The sequence below is a fragment of the Schistocerca nitens genome, chromosome 2 (genome assembly GCF_023898315.1).
Source record: "Schistocerca nitens isolate TAMUIC-IGC-003100 chromosome 2, iqSchNite1.1, whole genome shotgun sequence".
NCBI classification, from domain to species: Eukaryota; Metazoa; Arthropoda; class Insecta; order Orthoptera; family Acrididae; genus Schistocerca; species Schistocerca nitens.
The window spans coordinates 316491681-316514998 of NC_064615.1; the positions used below are offsets into that span (position 1 = coordinate 316491681).

The 23318-nt window shown below is 40.2% G+C and overlaps 1 protein-coding gene across 1 annotated transcript in view; it reads left to right on the forward strand.

The window, feature by feature from the left end:
• Positions 1-23318, forward strand: part of LOC126236089 (protein archease-like) — a 114108-nt gene that overhangs the window by 75484 nt on the left and 15306 nt on the right. Inside the window, exon 3 of the mRNA XM_049945156.1 lies at positions 12587-12791. Within this exon, the coding sequence (XP_049801113.1) occupies positions 12587-12791 (205 nt within the window). The remainder of the gene's footprint in view (positions 1-12586; positions 12792-23318) is intronic.

Genomic DNA, 23318 nt, shown 5'->3' on the forward strand with positions numbered 1-23318 from the left:
CTTGCCATTGCCAGTCTACATTTTATATCCTCTCTACTTCGACCATCATCAGTTACTTTGCTCCCCAAATAGCAAAACTCCTTTACTACTTTAAGCGTCTCATTTCCTAATCTAATTCCCTCAACATCACCCGACTTAATTCGACTACATTCCATTACCCTCGTTTTGCTTTTGTTGATGTTCATCTTATATCCTCCTTTCAAGACGCTATCCATTCCATTCAACTGCTCTTCCAAGTCCTTTGCTGTCTCTGACAGAATTACAATGTCATCGGCGAACCTCAAAGTTTTTATTTCTTCTCCATGGATTTTAATACCTACTCCGAATTTTTCTTTTGTTTCCTTTACTGCTTGCTCAATATACAGATTGAATAACATCGGGGAGAGGCTACAACCCTGTCTCACTCCCTTCCCAACAACTGCTTCCCTTTCGTGTCCCTCGACTCTTATAACTGCCATCTGGTTTCTGTACAAATTGTAAATAGCCTTTCGCTCCCTGTATTTTACCCCTGCCATCTTCATAATTTGAAAGAGAGTATTCCAGTCAACATTGTCAAAAGCTTTCTCTAAGTCTACAAATGCTAGAAACGTAGGTTTGCCTCTCCTTAATCTTTCTTCTAAGATAAGTCGTAAGGTCAGTATTGCCTCACGCGTTCCAGTATTTCTACGGAATCCAAACTGATCTTCGCCGAGGTCGGCTTCTACTAGTTTTTCCATTCGTCTGTAAAGAATTTGTGTTAGTATTTTGCAGCTGTGGCTTATTAAACCGATTGTTTGGTAATTTTCACATCTGTCAACACCTGCTTTCTTTGGGATTGGAATTATTATATTCTTCTTGAAGTCTGAGGGTATTTCGCCTGTTTCATACATCTTGCTCACCAGATGGTAGAGTTTTGTCAGGACTGGCTCTCCCAAGGCCGTCAGTAGTTCCAATGGAATGTTGTCTACTCCGGGGGCCTTGTTTCGACTCAGGTCTTTCAGTGCTCTGTCAAACTCTTCACGTAGTATCATATCACCCATTTCATCTTCATCTACATCCTCTTCCACTTCCATAATATTGTCTCAAGTAAATCGCCCTTGTATAGACCCTCTATATACTCCTTCCACCTTTCTGCTTTCCCTTCTTTGCTTAGAACTGGGTTTCCATCTGAGCTCTTGATGTTCATACAAGTGGTTCTCTTATCTCCAAAGGTCTCTCTAATTTTCCTGTAGGCAGTATCCATCTTACCCCTAGTGAGATAAGCCTCTACATCCTTACAGTTGTCCTCTAGCCATCCCTGCTTAGCCATTTTGCAGTTCCTGTCGATCTCATTTTTGAGACGTTTGTATTCCTTTTTGCCTGCTTCATTTACAGCATTTTTATATTTTCTCCTTTCATCAATTAAATTCAATATTTCTTCTGTCACCCAAACATTTCTACTAGCCCTCGTCTTTTTACCTACTTGATCCTCTGCTGCCTTCACTACTTCATCCCTCAAAGCTACCCATTCTTCTTCTACTGTATTTATTTCCCCCATTCCTGTCAATTGTTCCCTTATGCTCTCCCTGAAACTCTGTACAACCTCTGGTTCTTTCAGTTTATCCAGGTCCCATCTCCTTAAATTCCCACCTTTTTGCAGTTTCTTCAGTTTTAATCTACAGGTCATAAGCAATAGATTGTGGTCAGAGGCCACATCTGCCCCTGGAAATGTCTTAAAATTTAAAACCTGGTTCCTAAATAATCTAATTAATACCTTTTAGTATCTCCAGGGTTCTTCCATGTATACAACCTTCTTTCATGATTCTTAAACCAAGTGTTAGCTATGATTAAGTTATGCTCTGTGCAAAACTCTACCAGGCGGCTTCCTGTTTCATTTCTTAGCCCCAATCCATATTCACCTACTACGTTTCCTTCTCTCCCTTTTCCTACTATGGAATTCCAGTCACCCATGACTATTAAATTTTCGTCACCCTTCACTATCTGAATAATTTCTTTTATTTCATCATACATTTCTTCAATTTCTTCGTCATCTGCAGAGCTAGTTGGCATATAAACTTGTACTACTGTAGTAGGGGTGGGCTTCATATCTATCTTGGCCACAATAATGCGTTCACTATGCTGTTTGTAGTAGCTTACCTGCATTCCTATTTTCCTATTCATTATTAAACCTACTCCTGCATTACCCCTAATTGATTTTGTGTTTATAACCCTGTAGTCACCTGACGAGAAGTCTTGTTCCTCCTGCCACCGAACTTCACTAATTCCCACTATATCTAACTTTAACCTATCCATTTCCCTTTTTAAATTTTGTAACCTACCTGCCCGATTTAGGGATTTGACATTATACACTCCAATCCGTAGAATGCCACTTTTCTTTCTCCTGATAACAACGTCTTCCTGTGTAGTCCCCGCCTGGAGATCCGAATGGGGGACTATTTGACCTCTGGAATATTTTACCCAAGAGGACGCCATCATCATTTAATCATACAGTAAAGCTGCATGCCCTTGGGAAAAATTACGGCTGTAGTTTCCCCTTGCTTTCAGCCGTTCGCAGTACCAGCACAGCAAGGCCGTTTTGGTTATTGTTACAAGGCCAGATCAGTCAATCACCCAGACTGTTGCCCTTGCAACTACTGCAAAGGCTTCAGGAACCACACGTTTGTCTGGCCTCTCAACAGATACCCCTCCGTTGTGGTTGCACCTACGGTACGGCTATCTGTATCGCTGAGGCACGCAAGCCTCCCCACCAACGGCAAGGTCCATGGTTCATGGGGGGAGGCTTGAATCCTTAACCTAAATAATTGTTCCATATTGAATACCACAGTATGTAATTTAGCATTATATCTGGTGGGCTGATATCAGTTTATATATGTAGACAGATTTACAATACATTGCCTGCTACCAGCCATTTGATAACGGATGAATGCTGTAGTATTACTTTCAGACATGTCCATTTTTATATGAATTGCATATTAGTATTGTAGTTTACAGCTAAACACTTAAGACTAGTGAAAACACCTTAAATGTTATTGCAGTACAATGACAGTTTCTCCACACAGCTATATCAGAGATTTTGTTTTGATGGTAAATTAATGTGCAATAGAATTCAAGGCTATATATTCCATGATAATATTTCAGATGTCCCACAAAAATTTAGCTCCACAAGTATGACAAGCAGTCATTGGACTTCCTGCTGTGTGGGTAGATGATGCGCGGAGTGCTAAGTTTCACCTTTTGATTAATTTCTCTATGGTGTTGACCTATTCTGGAGCAACTCTCTTGGTATTTTACTCATTCAGCTCTTGAGGCATGTTTGCTAACTGGTGAGACTACATAATCTAGAAATTGTTTGCACTTTGAAACTTCCTGGTGGATAAAAGGTGTGTTGGACTAGGATTCGAACCTGTATGTTCCCGGGTAATGTCTTATCAATTAAGTTATCTAGGCATGTTTCACAATCCACCCTTACAGCTTTAGTCCTGGTCTGGCACGGAGTTGTAATGTCTTGAACTTGAACACAGTTCATAAAGTAAGTTACATAATTCAAAATTACCTATTTCTATTTCATATATTTTACGTTTATGAAAATATTGTTCTCACTAAATAGAACAGAATTGTCCCAGATTATGCTAAGCCTTAATAAGGAACAAATGGTGCCTGTTGAAGAAGAGCATGGCATACAGCTGTCAGCATTTTAGTATTATAACCGGTTTGTTATCAGCAATCTTCACAGTATAAAAAAATCAAATATTACTGTTACATCGATCATAGACATGGCAAGGTTATTATTATAGATTTGTATCTCACCACAACTTAAAAAAGAGGAATATCCAACAGACAATACATAATCAAGATGAAGTACTATGACTTCACATCTTGAACACTGTCATTGTACTTTCTCTTGATTAATAAACGTGATTATTAAACGTGCCATGTCGAAGATCAACATGACACATAACAATGATGTTTAGGCTGTGAAGATAGTTCACAGATTGGTTTTAATCTTCTATATTACGAAACAGTACCACTGTGATTTTTATTTATGTGTTTGGGGTAATCTCGTGAACTACTGTAAGGATTTTGATATGTTTTCACTGCCAGATTGATCAACGAAGATTTATATATATAAAATTTATTACTACTAAGTAATGAGTGTGGAATATGTTTTTCTATCTGCTCTATATATAATTGGCATTTGGAGAGTCGTCTTGTGGTAGTGATGAGATCTGAAAGCTGGTCAGCACGAGAGGAGGCAGTATTCGGCAGGAAAAGTGCCGCAAAGTAACAGCCGCCGCAAGTCCAGAGAGTAGTGAAGCTAACCAGGATTTAGACATACTATACATTTAAGTTCCCACTGCGGGTCCCCCCCCCTCCCCCTCCCCCCCCTCCCCAGTATGCTCAGGAATTACAGAAAGAATTTTGATATGAATTTCAATAGACAGACTGATTCACGAGGAAGGCTCGTGTATATCATTCACATTAAAAACAATACGTCCAGTTGTAGATTTGTAGCGCCATCTGTGTGAAGCCAGGGTGGCTTATTAGTAATAAAAAATAAAGCCAAGACTGCTGGATATCATACAATTCCTAAAATATATAAAAGCTGTTGCCAGTTCGCAACAAAGACGTTTCAATTCTGCCCTTGCCAGACACCTATACACTCCAATACGACTGTCAAAAAGGTGGTATTCTAAAGAGTGCTCTTGGATACTACTTTCTGCATAACTAACATTTTGCTTTAACTTTAAACAAAAAGTACAATGAGTAACAATATTATTAGTCCTTTGATTTCCATTTCGTGCATCTCTTTAAATCTGCAGCTGTAGTCTGTCTGATTAAATTCAGACTTCTGGCATCACAAAAGATTGAATAGTTCTTTGAATTGCTCCAAGAACATGTCATCATTGGCTTTGCTTATTTCCTCGGGATATATTGTATGAAAATGAACACAAAATACAATTGCATTAATATTTCATTTATTTGTCACTCCTCCATTTAGAGTCCTTACATTTACTGCAAAAAATTATTCTGTGATTACAAATTTTTGAATATTGATAGTTACTCAATCTTACAAGCTTCTTCCTTTTTTTCTTTTTTTTTTAAAGGCTGATAAAAATGTGTTTGACATCTTCCTAAAAGAGTCTCCATTCCTTCGAAACTAACACTATAACTATAGAGCAGATTCAGCTTAAATTCACAGTAAGTAGTGTTGATAGCAGTTGATCATTGCCAGGGGGAACACCAGTCATCGGGAGTCAGAGTATGCAGGACTGAGGACTCGTTGCCAGACTAGGAGGATGCAACACCAAGATGCTGTTCTCTTAAGGAGGGAGCATTGTCGCAGAAGAAGCTGAGTAGCACAGTCACTGTGGTGTAATGGTTATGATACTAGACTGTTGCAAGGAGGGTCGCGAGTTCAATACTCATCTGAACTGTAAAACTTGAATTTCTATATTTGGTTCGGTACATTCTAGAAGTATCCACAAATGTCAAGAATCATTGTACTGGAATGTTCTATATGTGCTCTCTCATCATACAGACCAAGTACAGGGTCAGTCGTCAGAGCTTTACGCAGCACATGGAAAGAATCTTGTTGAGCACCATCCCAGATAAATTTAGCATTGGCTTTCAACAACTCTTGGAGTGGCCCGGCTTTGACACAAAAGTTTTTGATAAAACGACAGTAATAAGAACATAATCCAAGGAAGCTTCTCACATCTCTAATACTTTCAGGAATAGGAAATTCTGTTACAGATCTCACCTTTTCTGGGTCTGGTCGCACACCTTCGTTTGACACAAGGTGTCCACATATTTTTATTTCTTTTGCTCCAAAGAGACTTTCTTAGATTAAGTCTCAGTCCGACTTGTTGGAGACGCTTAAGTATAGCCCTCAGTCTTTTTACATGTTTATCAAATGTCTCTGAGAACACTATAATGTCATGTAAATAACAGACACATCATCCACTTTAGGTGACTTAGAAGATTATCCATCATCCGTTCAAAAGTTGCTGGTGCATTACACAACCTTAAACTCATACAGGCCCTCAGAGGTGATGAATGCAGTTTTCTCACGATCAGCCTCATCTACTTCGATTTGCCAGTGACCCGAGTACATGTCCATGGTTGAGAAAAACTTAGCCCCCTTCAGACAATCTAGTGTATCGTCAATTCATGGAAGGGGGTAAACGTCCTTTTTAGTTATCTTATTAAGCTTCCTGTAATCAACACAAAAGTGCCAACTGTCATCGTTCTTCCTGATGAGAACCACTGGTGACAACCATGGGCTCTGCGAAGGTTGAAGTATCTCATCTCGTCTAGCATAATCTTCGAGACACCACAATCTATAACTGCCTGAGGAGCTTTCAAAAAGTCCCATCGAAGAATGACGTCATGACTACACTCTTGTAAGATGATGAATTCTAAGGGCTGCATATGGCCACTTATACCCACATGAATGACACATCTTCCTGTAGGTTTTACAGATTTCCCACTAGCCACCTTCAGCAGAGATGTATTGTTGTCTATGAATACGGTTTTCTGCAACTGATGACGGTACTTCTCTGAAATGACTGAATATGATGCTCCAGAGTCCACAAGAGCTTGGGCTGGTCAGCCATCCATGAGGATATCGACGTAGTTTCCTATCATTTTTGTAGTGATCGATGGAGGATTTTCATCTTCGGCGGTCTCGCCTCCAAGGAAGGTCACACCCTTTAGTTTTCCACGTTGCGGCGACGAGGCAATCGGCTGGAGCTTCTAAATGGTGATGGAGACCCACGTTGTCCTGCACACACATCTTGTTCATCTTCGTCGTCCAGGAGTTGGCGTCGGCTAAGATCGGTCTGCTGTCTTCTGGTGCGGACATCATCAAATATCTGCTGTCTTTCTCGACAATAGCGTATCACAGTGTCGCAGTGGAAACGTACTGGTTGGTTATCCGGGGTCCTCCAGACGTCAGTCATCCTTGGTGCCTCATGTGGTATTGTGGGAGCGCAACTTCGCCTTGGTCTTGACTTTTTCACCATTTTAAAAGGAAATGAAAGACAAGAGATTGGGTTCAATGTCTGTTCCACTTCCTCTCTTATGACCTCTTGAAGTGTCTCAGTTTTTTGCTCACTGTGCAATCCAAGTGCCTTCTGAGCTTCCTCTCTCACTATCTGACAAAGAACACTTGTGAAATCAGTTGCTTCCTCCATCACAGACATTGATACGATGTTTGGAAGCTGTTCAAATTTCTTGCTTGTAATTCTTTTTTGGTGCATTGTCTTGATATACTGGCATCATTTTATGAAGTCGTCTGCTATCAAAACCTCCTTCAGGTGTAGGGCTTGATGCATGTCCTCAGCAACACACTTCATGAGATGTGCTTATCTTCCTCCTTCATTCTAGGATCCACTATTTTACACAGCTCCAAGACGTCATGAATGTAGGATGCTGTAGTTTCTCCTGGACACTGTGCCCTGCACTTTTATTTATCTGCAGCCTTGCACTTCTGTCATTGTGTGTCAATGAAATACTTGCGCAGTTCCGCCTGGAATACTTCCCAGCTTGTGAACTTCTCCTTGTTGTTCTCATACCATTGCTTGGCAGTGCCCTCCAAGTAGAAAAATATGTTAGCCAGACACACGGTGTCATCCCATTTGTTAAATTTGACTATACACTCGTATACCTTCAGCCTCTTGTTTGGATCTTCGCCACGTCACCAGAGAACCCGGAAGGATGTCTCATGTGGTGGCACACAGTTGGTGTCATTGTAACGTCCTCTTCTTCCTCTGTCTCCGTTAGATTGCGATCTATTGAATATGGCTTGAACTCTGGTTTCTCGCCACATAAATGGCGGCTCTGTCATGGCCTGATGGGAGACCCTGTGTCGTCGATAATGTGCGCTGTCACAAGTTCCAATATCCAGTGCCTCCACCAGAATAATGTCACCTAGAAGAAGGTGTAATTAGATGAATGATGAACTCTAACTTCACTTAATGAAGGTTTATTCAGCACTTGCCCATACAAGAGCGAGGAGTGAACTGCCTCTGGCCAGAACACATACGGTATATATACAGTTACAGAACATTCCAGTAATTATAATTCTTGACATTTGTGGATACTTCTAGAATGCACTCAAACCGAATATAGAAATTAAAATTTTACAGTTCAGGTGAGTTTTGAACTTGCAACCATCCATGCAAGTCTAGTATCATAACCACTATACCATGGTGACTGTGCTACTCAGCTTCTTCTGCGACAATATGATCTCAGTTGTGCAACTGGATTCACAGTTTCCTATCGGAGAGGTGACAGTTTGTAATAGTTGATGACAAGTCATGAAGTAAAACAGAAGCGATATCTGGCATTCCACAAGGAAGTGTTATAGGCCCTCTGCTATTCCTGATCTATACAAATGATGCAGGAGATACTATCAGCAGTCCTCTTAGATTGTTTGTAAATGAGTATGTTTATTTACCATCTAGTAAAGTCATCAGAAGATCAAAAGCAATTGCAAAATGATTTAGGTAATATATCTGTAACAGTGTGAAAAGTGGCAGTTTTCTTTGAATAATGAAAAGCATGAAGTCATCCAACTTTTGGTGCCGTGATAAAATTACACAAATCTAAAGGCTGTCAATTAGGGATTACAATCACAAACAACTTAAATTGGAACTATCACATAGATAATGTTGTGGGGAAGATGAAACAAGGACTGTGTTTTATTGGCAGAACACTTAGAGAACACAACAGATCTGAAGTGAAACTTAAAATTTTCCTAGTGAACTAAATGTTTGAAGAGCTTTTGGAATTAAACTGTTCATTGTAAACTTCCCTCCATGATATTTCAACTGAACACCTGCCAGTCCTATTCGGGTGAGCCATCGAAGACTGATGAAAGCGTTCTCACCTCTGTCCTATATGGCTCGCTGAGAGTATTGTGCATGCGTCAGAGACACGGCGACAGATGGACCACACCGCCCAGCGGCAGTCCTCACTGATGGAACTGCAAAAATCAGCTGTCTTCAGTGTTGCCACTCGCGGCAGCCTTTGGAGTATTGGCGTCTTCATCTGCAGCAAATCTCAGAGATGAGGGATTCCATCCATTACCCAGCTGGTAGCTGCTGTCATGGTTCATTAGATTTTCCGGGATGCATATTTCAATGGATTCTTTTATAATGGAGTCTCAAAAAGATGTTGCTGTGGCTAAAATTAATGTTTTTGTCATACTTCATTGAATGCCCATTGCGATACAATATTTAGCAATTGCAGACTTGCTGGGTTGAAAAAGGCGAGTGCAACATCTATATTTTGTGCAGTGTTCTTCCACGGTGTGTGTTGTTTGTCCTATATAGGCCGTACCACACTGGCCAGGTATTCTGTAAATTCCCACCTTCTGCAATAACAAATTATCCTCCATGGATCCCAGCAGGTCCAAAATCTTAGGTAGAGAGCAGAAAATTACTTTAACTGGAAAATTACTAAGGATTCCTGCTATTTTGTCAGAAATATTTCCCAGGAAGGGAAGAAAAGCTAGGGACTTTGCCGATGCATTCTCCTCTTTATCCATTCACCGGTTCTTGGTTTTAGCTGAGAATGCCCTGTTAATTTGCCAGGTAGAGTATTCATTGTCTCTGAATGCTGTCTTTAAATGTGCAAGCTCTTTAGGCAAACTATCTGCATACGATGCTGTATGGGCTCTGTGTACAATGGTTTTAAGCAAACTCATGGTTTGGGATGGTGGTGGCAACATGAAGAGTGTAAGAACAAATCAGTATGATTGGGCTTACAACAAACAGAATGTCCCAGAGAGCCATTACTTTTCTATCTTACCAAAACATCCAGAAATGAGAGACAACCATCTTTCTCTAATTCCATTGTAAATAAAATGTTCTCATGAATGGAGATGAGATGATGTAAAAACTTCATTAACTTATCTTCTCTGTGGTGCCACACTATGAAAGTATCATCCACATACATCCCCCCCAAAAAAGAAATTGTTGGTTTACGAACCACTGATTCAAGTGCTCTTTCCCCAAAATCTTCCATAACAAAGTTAACCATGAAGGGGGACAAGGGGCTGCCCATGGTGACACCATCAGTCTGTTCAAAATATTCTTTGTTGAACATAAAATAGGTTGAGTAAAGAACTTGCCGAAACAAAGCAGTGATGCCCACCTGAAACTGTTTACCAATCAGTGCCAAGGAATCGGCAAGAAGTACCTTTGTAAAAAGAGATACTACATCAAAACTCACTAAAAGATCTGAACTACTTAGGTGTAGGGCCTGTTGATAAAATTTGCTGAGTTCTGTATATGATGTGGTCATTTGCCAACCAGTCGACTCAGCAACAAAGCAAGATATTTTCCAAAATCATATCTGGGGCCATCGATATTACTCACTATGGGCCGTAACGGAAGACCATACAGTCTTGGTGGTAATGCTGCCATGTTGTCTTATCTGCTTGATGGTCTCTGGATGTAATGAGGAATAATTCAAGAGTGTACATGTCTTCCACTGCACGTTGCAGTGGCAGTCTTAATAAAATGTCATGCTGGTAAATTTTAGTGTTATGCCACGGTTGTGACATCTCGTTAACTTTTTCATTTAGGATTTTGAGGAAGGAGCACTTGAATTAGTGTTTCTTAAACCAACTGTTTTTTGGAGGTACTTGGGTGATACTTTCACAGTGTGTCACCACGGAGAGGATAAATTAATGAAGTTTTTACATCATTTCAACTTCATTCACGAGAACATTTGATTTACAATGGAATTGGAGAAGGATGGTCGTCTCCCATTCCTGGATGTTTCAGTTCGACAGAAGAGTGATGGCTTTCTGGGACATTCTGTTTATTTTAAACCCACTCTCACTGATTTTTACTTACTCTTAAAGTTGCCATGACCCATTCTAGAACATGAATGTGCTTAAAACCTTAGTACACAGAGCCCATACGGAGTCGTACGCAGAGTTTGTCTAAAGAGCTTGCACATTTAAAGAAAGCATTCAGAGGCAGTGGATACTCTGCCTGTCAAATTCACGGGACATTTTCAGCTAAAACCAAGAACTGGGAAATAGATAAATAGGAGAACACCTCAGCAAAGTCCCTAGCTTTTCTTCCCTTCCTTGGAAATATTTTTGATAAAATAGCAAGAATCCTTAGTGATTTTCTACTAAGATTTTGGACCTGCTGAGACCAATGAAGGATAATTTGTTATTGCAGAAGGTAGGAATTTACAAAATACCTGGCCAGTGTGGTAAAGCTTATATAAGGCAAACAGCATGCACAGCGGAAGAACACTGCACAGAACATAAATGTTGCACTCGCCTTTTGCAACCCAGCACGTCTAACAGCAGAACATTTAATCTCCAATGGACATTTAATGGAGTAAGACAATACATTAATTTTGGCCACAGCAACATCTTTTTGATACTCCATTATAAAAGAATAAGTTGAAATATGCATCGTGGAAAATCTAATGAACAGTGACAATAGCTACGACCTGAATAATGCATGGAATCTCGTCATCTCAGAGACTTGCTCCAGATGAAGATGCGAGAATGCTCTGGTGGCTTCAGCGAACAGCAATGCCAAAGGCAGTTGATCTTCATATTTCCACCAGTGAGGGCACTGCCACCGGGCAGTGTAGTCAATCTGTCACCGTGACTCTGATGCATGCATGCCAATACTCTCAGTGCTCTATGTAGGGTGGAGCAGAGAATGTCTGCCTCAGTCTTAAATGGCTCACCTGAATATGACTGGCAGGTGTCCAGTTGAAATATCGTGGAGTGAAGTTTATGGTGACTGGCCGCAATTCCGAAATTTCTTCAAACATGCAACAGGTCTGCTAAAGACTGCCTACACTATGTTTGTCCCTCCTCTTCTGGAGTACTGCTTCATGGTAGGAGACCCGTACCATGTAGTATTGACAGAGGACATTCAAAAATTTCAAAGAAGGGTAGCTCCTTTTTTATCATCACAAAATGTGGAGAGAATGTCACAGATATGATCTGCGAGTTGGGTGATTAAAACAAAGGTATTTTCATTGTGGCAAGATCTTTTCACAAAATTTCAGTCATCGCATTTCTTGTCCAGATACACAATTTTTTTCTTTTTTTATGCCACCCTTCATATCTAATAAAATCAGATAAATCAGAACTTGCATGGAGAGATTTAAGCATTTGTTTTTCCCATGTGCTGCTAGAGATTGGAACGGTAGGTAAATAGTTTGCAAGTGGTTCGATTAACACTCTGCTACACACTTAAGTGTGAATTTCGGTAGTCATATTGATGTATTTTGGAGCCACAACAAAGTAACACACACGGTAAAATGATTTGTAAAGACTTATACCATTCTCCACAGTGAAATATAACATTGCAATGTGCAGTGTTAGGTTTAAGGGGTGCAATTAATTAAATTAAAATTTTATGCATTTCCATTGACAGCCAGCTGTTTCTTGACTGCTTTCTCACAAATGGATTTTTCGCAGTTGTTGCAGTGGGATAAGAAGTGAAAATTATATAAAAACATGTTTCTTCTGTTTCACAGTGATTCAAATTAACATTGCTCCTTTACTTGTGTATTTAAAGTATGCTATATGTGTGTGGTTTCTTTTTTGTTATAGATTGCATGCCTGGGGGGACAACTTGGAAGAAGCATTTGAACAGTGTGCAATGGCAATGTTTGCTTACATGACAGAAATTGAATATGTGGAAATGAAGGAAGCACAAGAAATTGAAGCAACTGGTCATGATATGCTGTCTCTGCTGTTCCACTTTTTGGATGAATTTCTTTTTCTATTTTGTGCTGAACCATTCTTTATTGCAAGGGTAAGTGCATTTACATACCTGAGTCTATTTTAGTCCATTGCACTTAGAGGTGGCATTTGGATATGAAAATCACACTTTGGAAGCTCCTGCCCTTTTATCCTTTTATTTGTATCACTTCGGTCCTTATCCTGACTTAGAGTAGATTAGTTTTTCGTTCCATAGATCCGTGCTGAGGAGATCCTCGTGGATGTGGAACATGTCTTTCTTTTTTTTAAAGCTGAAATAACAATACTAATAGTATGAATATATACAATACATCATTTGTCTCTATAAAAAAATTCGTCAATGGAGTAGAAGGAGTTGGCCACTAGTAAGTCTTTCAGGCTCCTTTTAAACTGATCTTTTATTTGTAACTAAATTTTTCATGTTTACTGGCAAATTATTGAAGATGAGTGTTCCTGAGTAGTGGACCCCTTTTTGAACTAAAGTAAGTGCTTTTAAGTCCTTGTGCAGATCATTTTTGTTCCTGGTATTGTATGTATGAACTGAGCTGTTTGTTGGAAAAAGAGATATGTTATTTAGGACAAATTTCATTAATGAGTAAATATACTGACAGGCAGTAGTTAGTATACCCAGTTCTTTGAAGAGGTCTCTACAGGACGTCCGTGAATTTACTCCACAAATAATACGTATTACACGCTTTTGGACTCGGAATATTCTGGTGTAATAAAGATAACTGATACTGCATACTAATGGGATTGTAACTGCTTTGGCGAAGATGAACTGTCAGTTTCTGAGTACTTTCTGTTAAACACTGTTTAAATGGAGGCTGTATGATAAAATCTGACTCCTGTTCATCTGTTTTCTCAAACTGAGTGTGTCTGCCAATCTCTCTTAACACTTGTTTTCTTTCCCCCTTCCCTATCCTAAAAAAGGCATCCCTCTGACACCTGTGACCACTGGTATTTTACCACTTGTGCCAGTGTCCCCCCTTAAGTTTTCTGCAATCAACCCACACAGTTTTCCCTTCCCCTTCCTATTGAGGTGAAGGCCATGCCTAGTGTAGTCCCACCTATCGATAGCATCCACAGGAATCAAACCAATATGGGACCCTATATTCGTCCTAAGCAGCCACTCCAACTCCAAGTTCACCCTCCCTACGGAAGAGTTCAAATGAGGCCGACCATGGCGTCTGAACACAGACACAAATCCCACACCTGTGTGCTTCGTTGCTGATGCTATCTTCACCAGGTCACTCTCTATGGAATATTCAGAGTCTCTGTCAATGCTATATCCCGGACCACCCACTATAACCACGGCATCATCCTTTGTGAAATCCTTGCATAAAGCACCTACATCCTCTGTTACCTGACCAAGATCTGCACTAGGCTTGAAAAAGTTTGTGACCTGGTACTCTGCACCTAGATTTTCCTGCAGTAGTTGGCCAACACCTCTACCATGGGAACTACCTAACAACAGAACTTTCTTTCTCTTTATAAATTTCCCTACCTTTTTCATGTCCTTGAAAGCTTGTTGTGTCCTTTCTACAGCTTCAGCTACATGAGGCTCATCCGATTCTGACTGAGGCAACAGGTCAAATCTATTTTCAAGATTTATGACAAAGCTGTCCGATGCTCTCCTTTGCCTGTTCCCCCTATTACCTGTTGCCACTTCCCACCTCTGTTCACCCTTCTCCCTCTTTAACCTGTCCAGATCCTCCCTTGCCTTGTCTAGGTCAGCTTGAAGAGCTGCAATTTTCCCTTCCTGATCCAGTATTTTCCTATCTCTACAGCAGCTTCTACAATACCACTGGTGAGCCTCATTTATGTCCCCATTTCCCACGCCACCACATTCACCCCAATGAAAGAAACTACAGCACCCATCACACCATACCCCGGAACTAACGATCCTACGGCATGTCACACACTTCTCACTCATGGTAAAAACAGAAATCGTATAAGCTGATTTAAGTAGTGACTAAAACGTAAACAAAGGACCCTAGAAACTATTCAGGCAGATATAAATAAATTGAAAGAGTACTGAATAAAAAAAAAACTGGTGATTACATATAACTCACTGTTTACTTACGGTACGAGCGTGAAATTAAGCCTAAAATCCGTGCTATAGGCGCGAGAAGGAAAATAAACTTCTTACCCTGTTTAATCTTATTTTATACTTCACTAACACTTCCACTAATTCAACAACACTTATATTATATTTATAACACCTGTACACGTTTAAAAATAGCTTAATGACAACGCTTTTTATAATTATTTAGTGCGGCAAATACTCGAAGAGTCCGCGTCGGCGCAGTGTTGCCAACTGCAGGCTGCATAGGGAACAAGCTCACAAACTTCATTCTTATTATCCTTTATTGCTGGGTTCAGGAAAGGTCTGTGACAGTTGCAGGTTAACATAAAAGTTGACTAATGTGGAACAAAGACCACCCACATTCACACAACAGTATATAATTCAGAAAACGTTTGTGTACATGGGGCGTGCGTGCACACATTCAATAAACTGATACAGAATTGAAGCACTTAATGTATGTACATACCTCATATGTGGTATTTTGGACAGGACCTTTCACATGTATGTGGAAATCTGAAGAATTTGAAACAATGGCAGATTTTTTTTTTTCATTTACTGAAGATATACCAATATTTTGTAACAAAGGAATCAATCTATGTCAATATTTACACTGAATGTTCGGTAGTGGTTTTTGCCACTTGCTCCAACATCTGTGCATTTGATTTTAATCAACTATATTGTGAGACATGTGAATAAGACTTAAAAGTGGAACAGGAGAAATGAAATCTGTGTTTTAGTTTACAAACAAGGTAATAAACTTCAGTATACCTCTGAGAGAATAAATGTATAAGATAGAAAGGGGAACAGTAAATGAAGTTTAGGATATAGTTTTGTCCATAAGTACTCTAACATAGCTGCTCCAGTTGCACATTGATTTATTACAATGACCAATTAGTGTCTAGTCATTCTCAATTAGTATGAAAAACTGTATCTCTAATGAGTGTCTAATGAGCTAATGTCCTCTTAAAATAGTTTATTTCTGAGGAATATACAAGTAGATAACATTCAGTGTAGAGCAGACACTTAAGTTGTTACAGATTCATCATCCAGTGGCATGTTCATGTGTCATTAAATACCTCAAAAACCACTATTCTAGATGGACACCAATGCTGCAGTCAGTCATTAAGAGTACAACTTTTCATACAATCCAGTGATTAGTAGCTAGTCAAAACCAGGCAAAGCAATAAATCAGTGTACCACTGGAGTTGCTTTTTAGTCCGTAAAAGGAGAAAATTGAGAAATTTTATACTGGAAGCTGTAAGATATTGTTTAATCAAATACTAGTTGGTATGACTGCATAATGAATAATGGTATTAGATACCACTTGTTTCGTTCTGAATATTCTTCTTCCTTTATTGTAAGTGACATTCATTCACAGTGATGTTTGTAACATGCAGGAATAGTGAGTTGTTCTTGCAGTATTAAAACCAGAATTAACAGGAAGAGTGAATGATTGGTTTCATCAGGCCGGGCCTGTTTGGAACATAAGATTCGCCATCTAATTCTGTTTTCCCACCATATTTCTGTGTTCAATCTGGTCAAGCCCGAGGTTACTTTTTAAACACACACCTCCACACTTTCAACCAGGTAGTCCTTGGTCTTTCTCTTGGTCATTTCCTTCACACCCCCATTTCATGTATCATCTTGGGAATCCTCTTTTTTTCTAGTCTCTTTAAGTGCTCATACCATGTTAACCTTGATGTTTCTACCATGCTGTGCAAGGGGTTCCTCTTTCGCTATTTCCTTTACCCTTCAATTTCTCATCCTCTTTCCCCTTGTTAATCCTGTTTTCTTTTGAGGAACTTCATTTCACATAATGTAATCTGCTTGCAACTCTTTCCTTTGTTGCCTTTGTTTGAGATGCATGGATCAGTATTGGGATGTAGTAACTTCTATATGTTACTTCTTTGCATTTTTGTGGGATATCTTCAGTGCTTCTGCCTGTCTGCCACATTTACTGATATCTTTCTCATTTCTTCCATTTTCCACTGTCGCACTTCCCAAGTACTTGACGCTTTCCACCTTCTTCAGTTATTCACCATAAATCCTTCTTTTGCTAGTTGGTCCATCTTACTTTCTAGATGCAACCAAGGTCTCAAATTTGTTTACATTAAACTTGATTCCATGCTGTTTCACAGTTTCTTCCCAAGCATCCAGCTGTTTCCGAATCTCCTACTCGCTGTTTCTCCAGATCGTCAAGTCATCCATGGACAGCACTGCTTTCATCTTCTCCAGTTTTTCCTGCCACCTTAGTTACTATTTCATACAAGACTACAGTGAAGGGGAGATGTGGCAATGCACTGCCCTATTTCACACAAATTTGTCCTTTCATTTCCCACTTTCACCCAACTCAAGACCTCCACAGTACATCTCCTCCACTCTTCTTCTTGCCTCTTTCCACTTCCTTCTTTTCTAGTGCTTTGCAGACCTTTCTTTGACAGATACCCTTTCTGTATCGAGAATGGCAATTACTGGTCATACCCAAATTCATAGTGGTGCTCCTGGATCAGATATGAGGTCAGCAGTTGACCTCCCAGGTCTGAAGCCATGTGGCTTCTCTCTCAATTTATTTTTGACCCTTGTTTAGATTCTGCTCTCCAGGATCTTTTTGTATACCTCAGCACTGTGTGGTATCAGTGGACTGACTTGTTTGATGTTTCTAAAGTTATCTCACCACAAAACAGGTTGTTAAATTTTCTCACCCTTAAACATAAAATGCCATATTGTTATATTTATTACATGTGTTGTTTGAAAGATACTGTACTGTTAAGCAGTTTTAACTTACTGTTCAGAAGAAGTGAGAACAAGTTTTATGATAAAAGTAAAAGCCACAGGATTCTATAAATCCTGCCACAAAAGGAATTGACAGTGCAAAGAATTTGTGAACATGAGTACAGGGTACCAATTGTGTTCTTTTAGTCTATTAAGATATAAAAGTTAAACATAACTTTAGATATCAACAGTTGTTTCTAGATGTTATCATTCTAATTGAACAATTCTTTCCACTACTTCAGTACAAATCATTACATCTGTAAGAGAACATTAGTCTAGGACCCAAAGAAATGCTGCCAGTAGATCAGACTTAAAACCTTAGTGATCTGCTGCTGCAGGATTTGCAACCAAGTCCCAAAATTTGAAGCAGTGGAACTAGGTACAGAAAAGTACTAACACCTGAAATTGACAGCAGTGAGATATTTGGGATAATCCTAGTGTGTGTTGAAAGGACAGGTCAGTGGGGAATGGAGGTGGTGTATTTGTAGGCAAGAAATTTGTATCCAGTGAAGTAGCAATTGAAGCTGCATTAGTGTGTTTTGGCAAGATTCAGTATCAGTGGTGGACATACAACCCTCTACCAACCATGAAACTAAAAACTACGGAGAAAACCTCAGTTTGCTTGTACGTACAGTTTCCCAACAATACGCCCATAATTGGAAGAGATGTTAATCATCCAAAAATCAACTGGGAAATTACAGTTTAGTTGAGGAGTGTGACAGGACATTCTGAAAAATAATACTTAATGCTTTCTCTGAAAATTGCTTAGAACAGGTACGTTGAAAGCCCACTCACAATGGAAATACATTACATCCCAATGGCAAGAACCACTTTTGAGTGTGTCCGCATACAAACTGGTATCAGTCACCATGAAGTAGTTTTACCTATATTATCCTAGTACAAAGAGAAACTAAAACAAGGAGAAAAAGAACACTAAGTAAACTGGATGAGAGATTAGTTTCATCTCTCAAGACTTTACACATTCATCTGTAGGCAGGTTCATACAGCAAACATGCTTAGCGGCCAAAAGGGCAATGTGTGAAGCCTTCAGTGACTGCCATAGTGGAATCATATTAAAATACCTCTCACAAAACCCAAATAATATCTGGTTTAGTTAAAGCTGTTAGTGGTTCCAAAGTTAGTGTTTGAACACTGATGGATGAAACAGGAACCAAAATTTAGGATAATGAAGCAAATGCAGAAATGCTTGTTAAAAATGTTCTTTTAAAGAGAAAGATTTAGCAGTACTGCCATTAAACAGAGACAGTACTCTTAGATCTTTCTTACCTCTACCAAGATGAGTGGTTTTGTATAGGATTTGCACCTGTGTTAGTCCTTCTCTTATTCACCCCCCCCCCTCCCATAGGTTGAAGGAAAGAATAGATCACTGTCTGTCTGTGAAGTGAGTAACAGAAGTGATTCACCAAACTTCCATCCAATATGTTTTACACCCATTTGTTTAGAGAATCTTAGTAGATAATTCAGGCTAAAACTTAATGAGGTATCTTGAACAGATGGCGTGGCTCCACGCTAACAAGTGTTGATTCCAGAAATGTGGGTGACACAAAAACCAATCTGTCTATGGCATTCTGAAAGTCAGCAATCAAGGTAATAAGGTAGATGCACTATTTTTTTTTTTTTTTACTCCCATTAAGCACTTGACTCAATACAGTACCAACATTCATTGACACACATGGGTGTATAAAGTGATAATTGATGAACTGGTGATTTACTGGATGGGGAGTAATCAGCAGGGATCAGAGGTAACTTCAGATGTGCAACAAGGAAGTCTGCTAGGAAACTTTCTGTTCATACTGCATATTAATGACCTTGCAGTCAATATTAATAGTATCCTCAGACATTTTGCATACGGAACAGTTATAATGTAGTACTTTCTGGGGGAAAAGCTGCACAAATATTCAGTCAGATGTTAGTGAGATTTCAAAGTGCTGCAGAGATTGACAACTTGCTTTAAATGTTCAGAAACGTAAAATGTGCACTCACAAAATGAAGAAAAAAACAACTTCCATATCAATACAAACTTATATGAATCCTTGGGAGTAACAATCACCTTGCACTCACAGATAAAGCAGATGACAGCTCTTTGTTGAAAGCATACTGGGAAAATGTAGTTAGGGTTCTGGGTCTACAAAGGAGATTGCTTACAAAACTCTTGAGCGACGCATACTAGGATATTGCTCGAGTGTGTTATACCTGTATCAAATAGAGCTGACGGATTACACAGAGGTGATGAAAGTTATGGGATAGTGATATGCACATATGCAGATGGGGTAGTATTGCATACAAAACGTATAAAAGGGCAGTGCATTGGCATGAGTTGACATTTGTACTCAGGTGATTCACATGAAAATGTTGCCGACATGATTACAGCTGCGAATACCAAATTTCAGGCATTGGCTCACACAACACTTCGGATGAGAGCAGCGGCTTTTGCGTAGTGTTGTCACAGCATTTGCATAGAGTTGTCACTGCTAACAGACAAACAACGCTACATGAAGTAACTTCAGAAATCAATGTGGGATGTAAGATGAACGTATGCGTTATGACAGTGCTGTGAAATTTGGTGTTAATGGGCTATGGCGGCAGACAACCGACCCAAGTGTCTTTGCTAATATTTCCTGCAACACCTCTCCTGGGCTCGTGATCATATCAGTTGGATCCTGGACTGTGGCCTGGTCATATGAGTCCTGATTTCAGTTGGTAATGGCTGATAGTGGGGTTAGTGTGTGGTGCAGACCCCACAAAGCTGTGGACCCAAGTTGTCAACAAGGCACTGTGCAAACTTGTGATGGCTGCATAATGGTGTGCACTGTGTTTACATGGAATGAACTGGGTCCTCAGGTCCAAGTGGATCTATCATTGACTGGAATTGGTTATGTATGGCTACTTGGAGACCATTTGCAACCGTTCATGAACTTCAGATACCCAAAAAATGATGGCATTTTTATGGAGGACAATGCAGCATGTCTCCGGGCCACAATTGTTCGCAATTTGTTTGAATAACATTTTGTACAGTTTGAGCAAATGATTTGACCACCCAGATTACCCAACAGGAACCCCATTGAACATTTATGGCACATAATTGAGAGGTCAGTTCATGCTCATAATCCTGCACCTGCAATCCTTTCACAATTACAGACTGCTATGGAGGCAGCATGGGTCAATATTTCTGCAGGGGACTTCATGCGACTTGTTGAGTCCATGCCACATTGAGTTGCTGTGCAATGCCAGGCAAAAGGAGATCTGAAACGATATTAGGAGGTATCCCACAATTTTTGTCACCTCAGTGTGTACTGAATATCTATTAAAAGGGGGGGACAGCCCAGTTTATCTCAAAGGAGAGCACCATGGAAATACAATTAAAGGTTTCACAATTGCATTTCATGGCCACTGGCGAATCTCCCATGCTGTACAGTTATTTCCTCATACATTTCATCCAGAGCTGTGCTTGACATCTTCAGAGGTGCTCCTTGTTCTGCTGAGTCTTGTTAATTGAGGGGTCAGATGTTGGAGAGGGCATAAATACTGTGGATGAGGGTTGTAGTCGAAGTTTGCATGTGATTGTCAGAGATAATCCTTGTTAGAAATAAAACTTAGTTATAGACTGTCATCTGTCACAGATAAAACATATATATTGATTCTGTAGAGCAGTTCTGACAGTATCACTAAGTTTCGTTGCTTCTTCTTCTCTGTTAAAATTATTCTCATGTTTATATATTTTGATGGTTCTCCTCTGTATAGATATTTAGCTATTGATGATAAGTCTTCACTGTATAAAAAATTTTGATTTTGGAAAACTCCACTTCATGATTTCCAGACTGAAGAGCACACTCTGATACAGCTTTTGACTCTAATGTTTACAGAGCAGTGGAGAGCAGTTTAAACAAGACTAGTTCACCGTATTTGACACTTATTTAAATAAGAAATGTTTGTTTTATTCATCATTACTTACGTAGGCTGATAATGTATTCAAGTTGTGAATTACTACGAACTTTATCTGAGCACAGTGTGGAGTCATCCATATCAAATATTTGTTGGTCATAGTTTCATGAAATATAAATGATGAGTACTTGGCAGTATTACTGTGGCAACTAGATGTGGCAGAAGGAATGTTGCAGTGTTGTAGTACGGTAGTCTTACATATGAAGTCCCCTTTACACCGAAGTGATCACAAACCAACAGAGTGAATGTGCATTTGTTTGTACAGTATGCAAGGATTCGCCAGTGTGTACCATCCATACTTGTACTTGCGAATAGGCATTTACACTGGAGTGAACAGAAGAGAATATGAAGTAACCAAGTAGCCATACTATATTGAGTGGTTTTCGTATTTATACAGGTATATTCCAAAAGTCCGAAAAATGTCATTTTTAGTATGGGTTGTTCTGCTAATGTGTCGGGGAAATGTATGTAAGTGTGAAATGCGAAGAGGTAGTGCACTTGACACTGACTTGCAGTTCCAGCTTTCCTTAGAAGTATTCCAGAACATTCCACACATGCAGGCTGATGCTTTCACTGGTTTAGCGGCACCACTGTTTAAGATAGGAAAGTTAGATTCGGTGCAATATTTCTGAGCGCACAAGTTATAGTATGGCGCGGGCCTGTTGACAGTAAGTTACACTGACCAGTGGTTGCGAAGTAGAATTGAGGCCACAGGGCCATCGAACCGCTGAAAAGAGTAAACGCAGCACTTTGCGCGGTGCAAGTTACAGACAGAAGGAGCCCACTTGCCCGACCTAGGTGTTAAGAGTACATGACTCAGAGCGGCGTGTTAGCCAAACAGAGGCGTACAGCCGCGTATAAATAGGTGCTGATTTTCCAATGGGGGATTCAAGTGTGATAGCTCTCCTGGACAGCAGGGTCATGTCACACCACCAGCTACATGCAGCAGCAGCTGGGGCACCAGCATTCCACTCCACGGTGGGTCGCTGGTTCGACCCTCTGAGGCCAACGTGGGTTCCTCAGCCAGCCAGTGGTGGACCACGCCATGGCTCGCACTGCGGGCAGTCTTGTTGGCTCCCAACACATGCTGGCTCTCGGATTGTAGGCGCTTGTTGCTGCGATCCTAACCATGACGGAAGAAGCACGCAGCAGGCCGCCCTGCGAGTGGTGCTGAGGCAACAGGGACGCAGACCGCCAAGTCGACTGCCACCGCAGCCTGTCGTCGTCACAAGTCTGCGGCTGTACAAGGCCAACACACCGCAGGGCATTGCACGGGTAGCTGAGGCAGCCATTCTGCACAAAGCCGTTTCGCAGACATCAAAGTGGTGTCCTCAGCATTGCGGGATCCAGTGACAGACCGAGAGGAATGGGGGCACTGTAGCTGGAAATAATAAATCATTTGGGAAACACGGATGAGTTTTAATATGGCGCATCCTGGCAGTTTCCGTCCACGCCCAACATTCCTCTACATTTGGTGTCAGAATAGCGGGCATCCGTCTGTACAATATGTCGTTTGAGCTCACCGCCTGCATTACAGTCACAAAAGAAGGTGTGAGTTTTGGACGTTTTCTTTGGTTGTGTTGTCAGAGTAAATGTTAGTGTGTTTGGGGCAGTAAGATGTTGTTTTTCATGGCATTTGATTACTTTTGTATTGGTGTATGATGATACAGAGCTGCAGGAAGTCAGGTTATTCTTGTACTTAAATGCTTCGTTTCAGGACTAACTGGAAACTAAAGCAAAACAATGGTAGAGTCATGGACG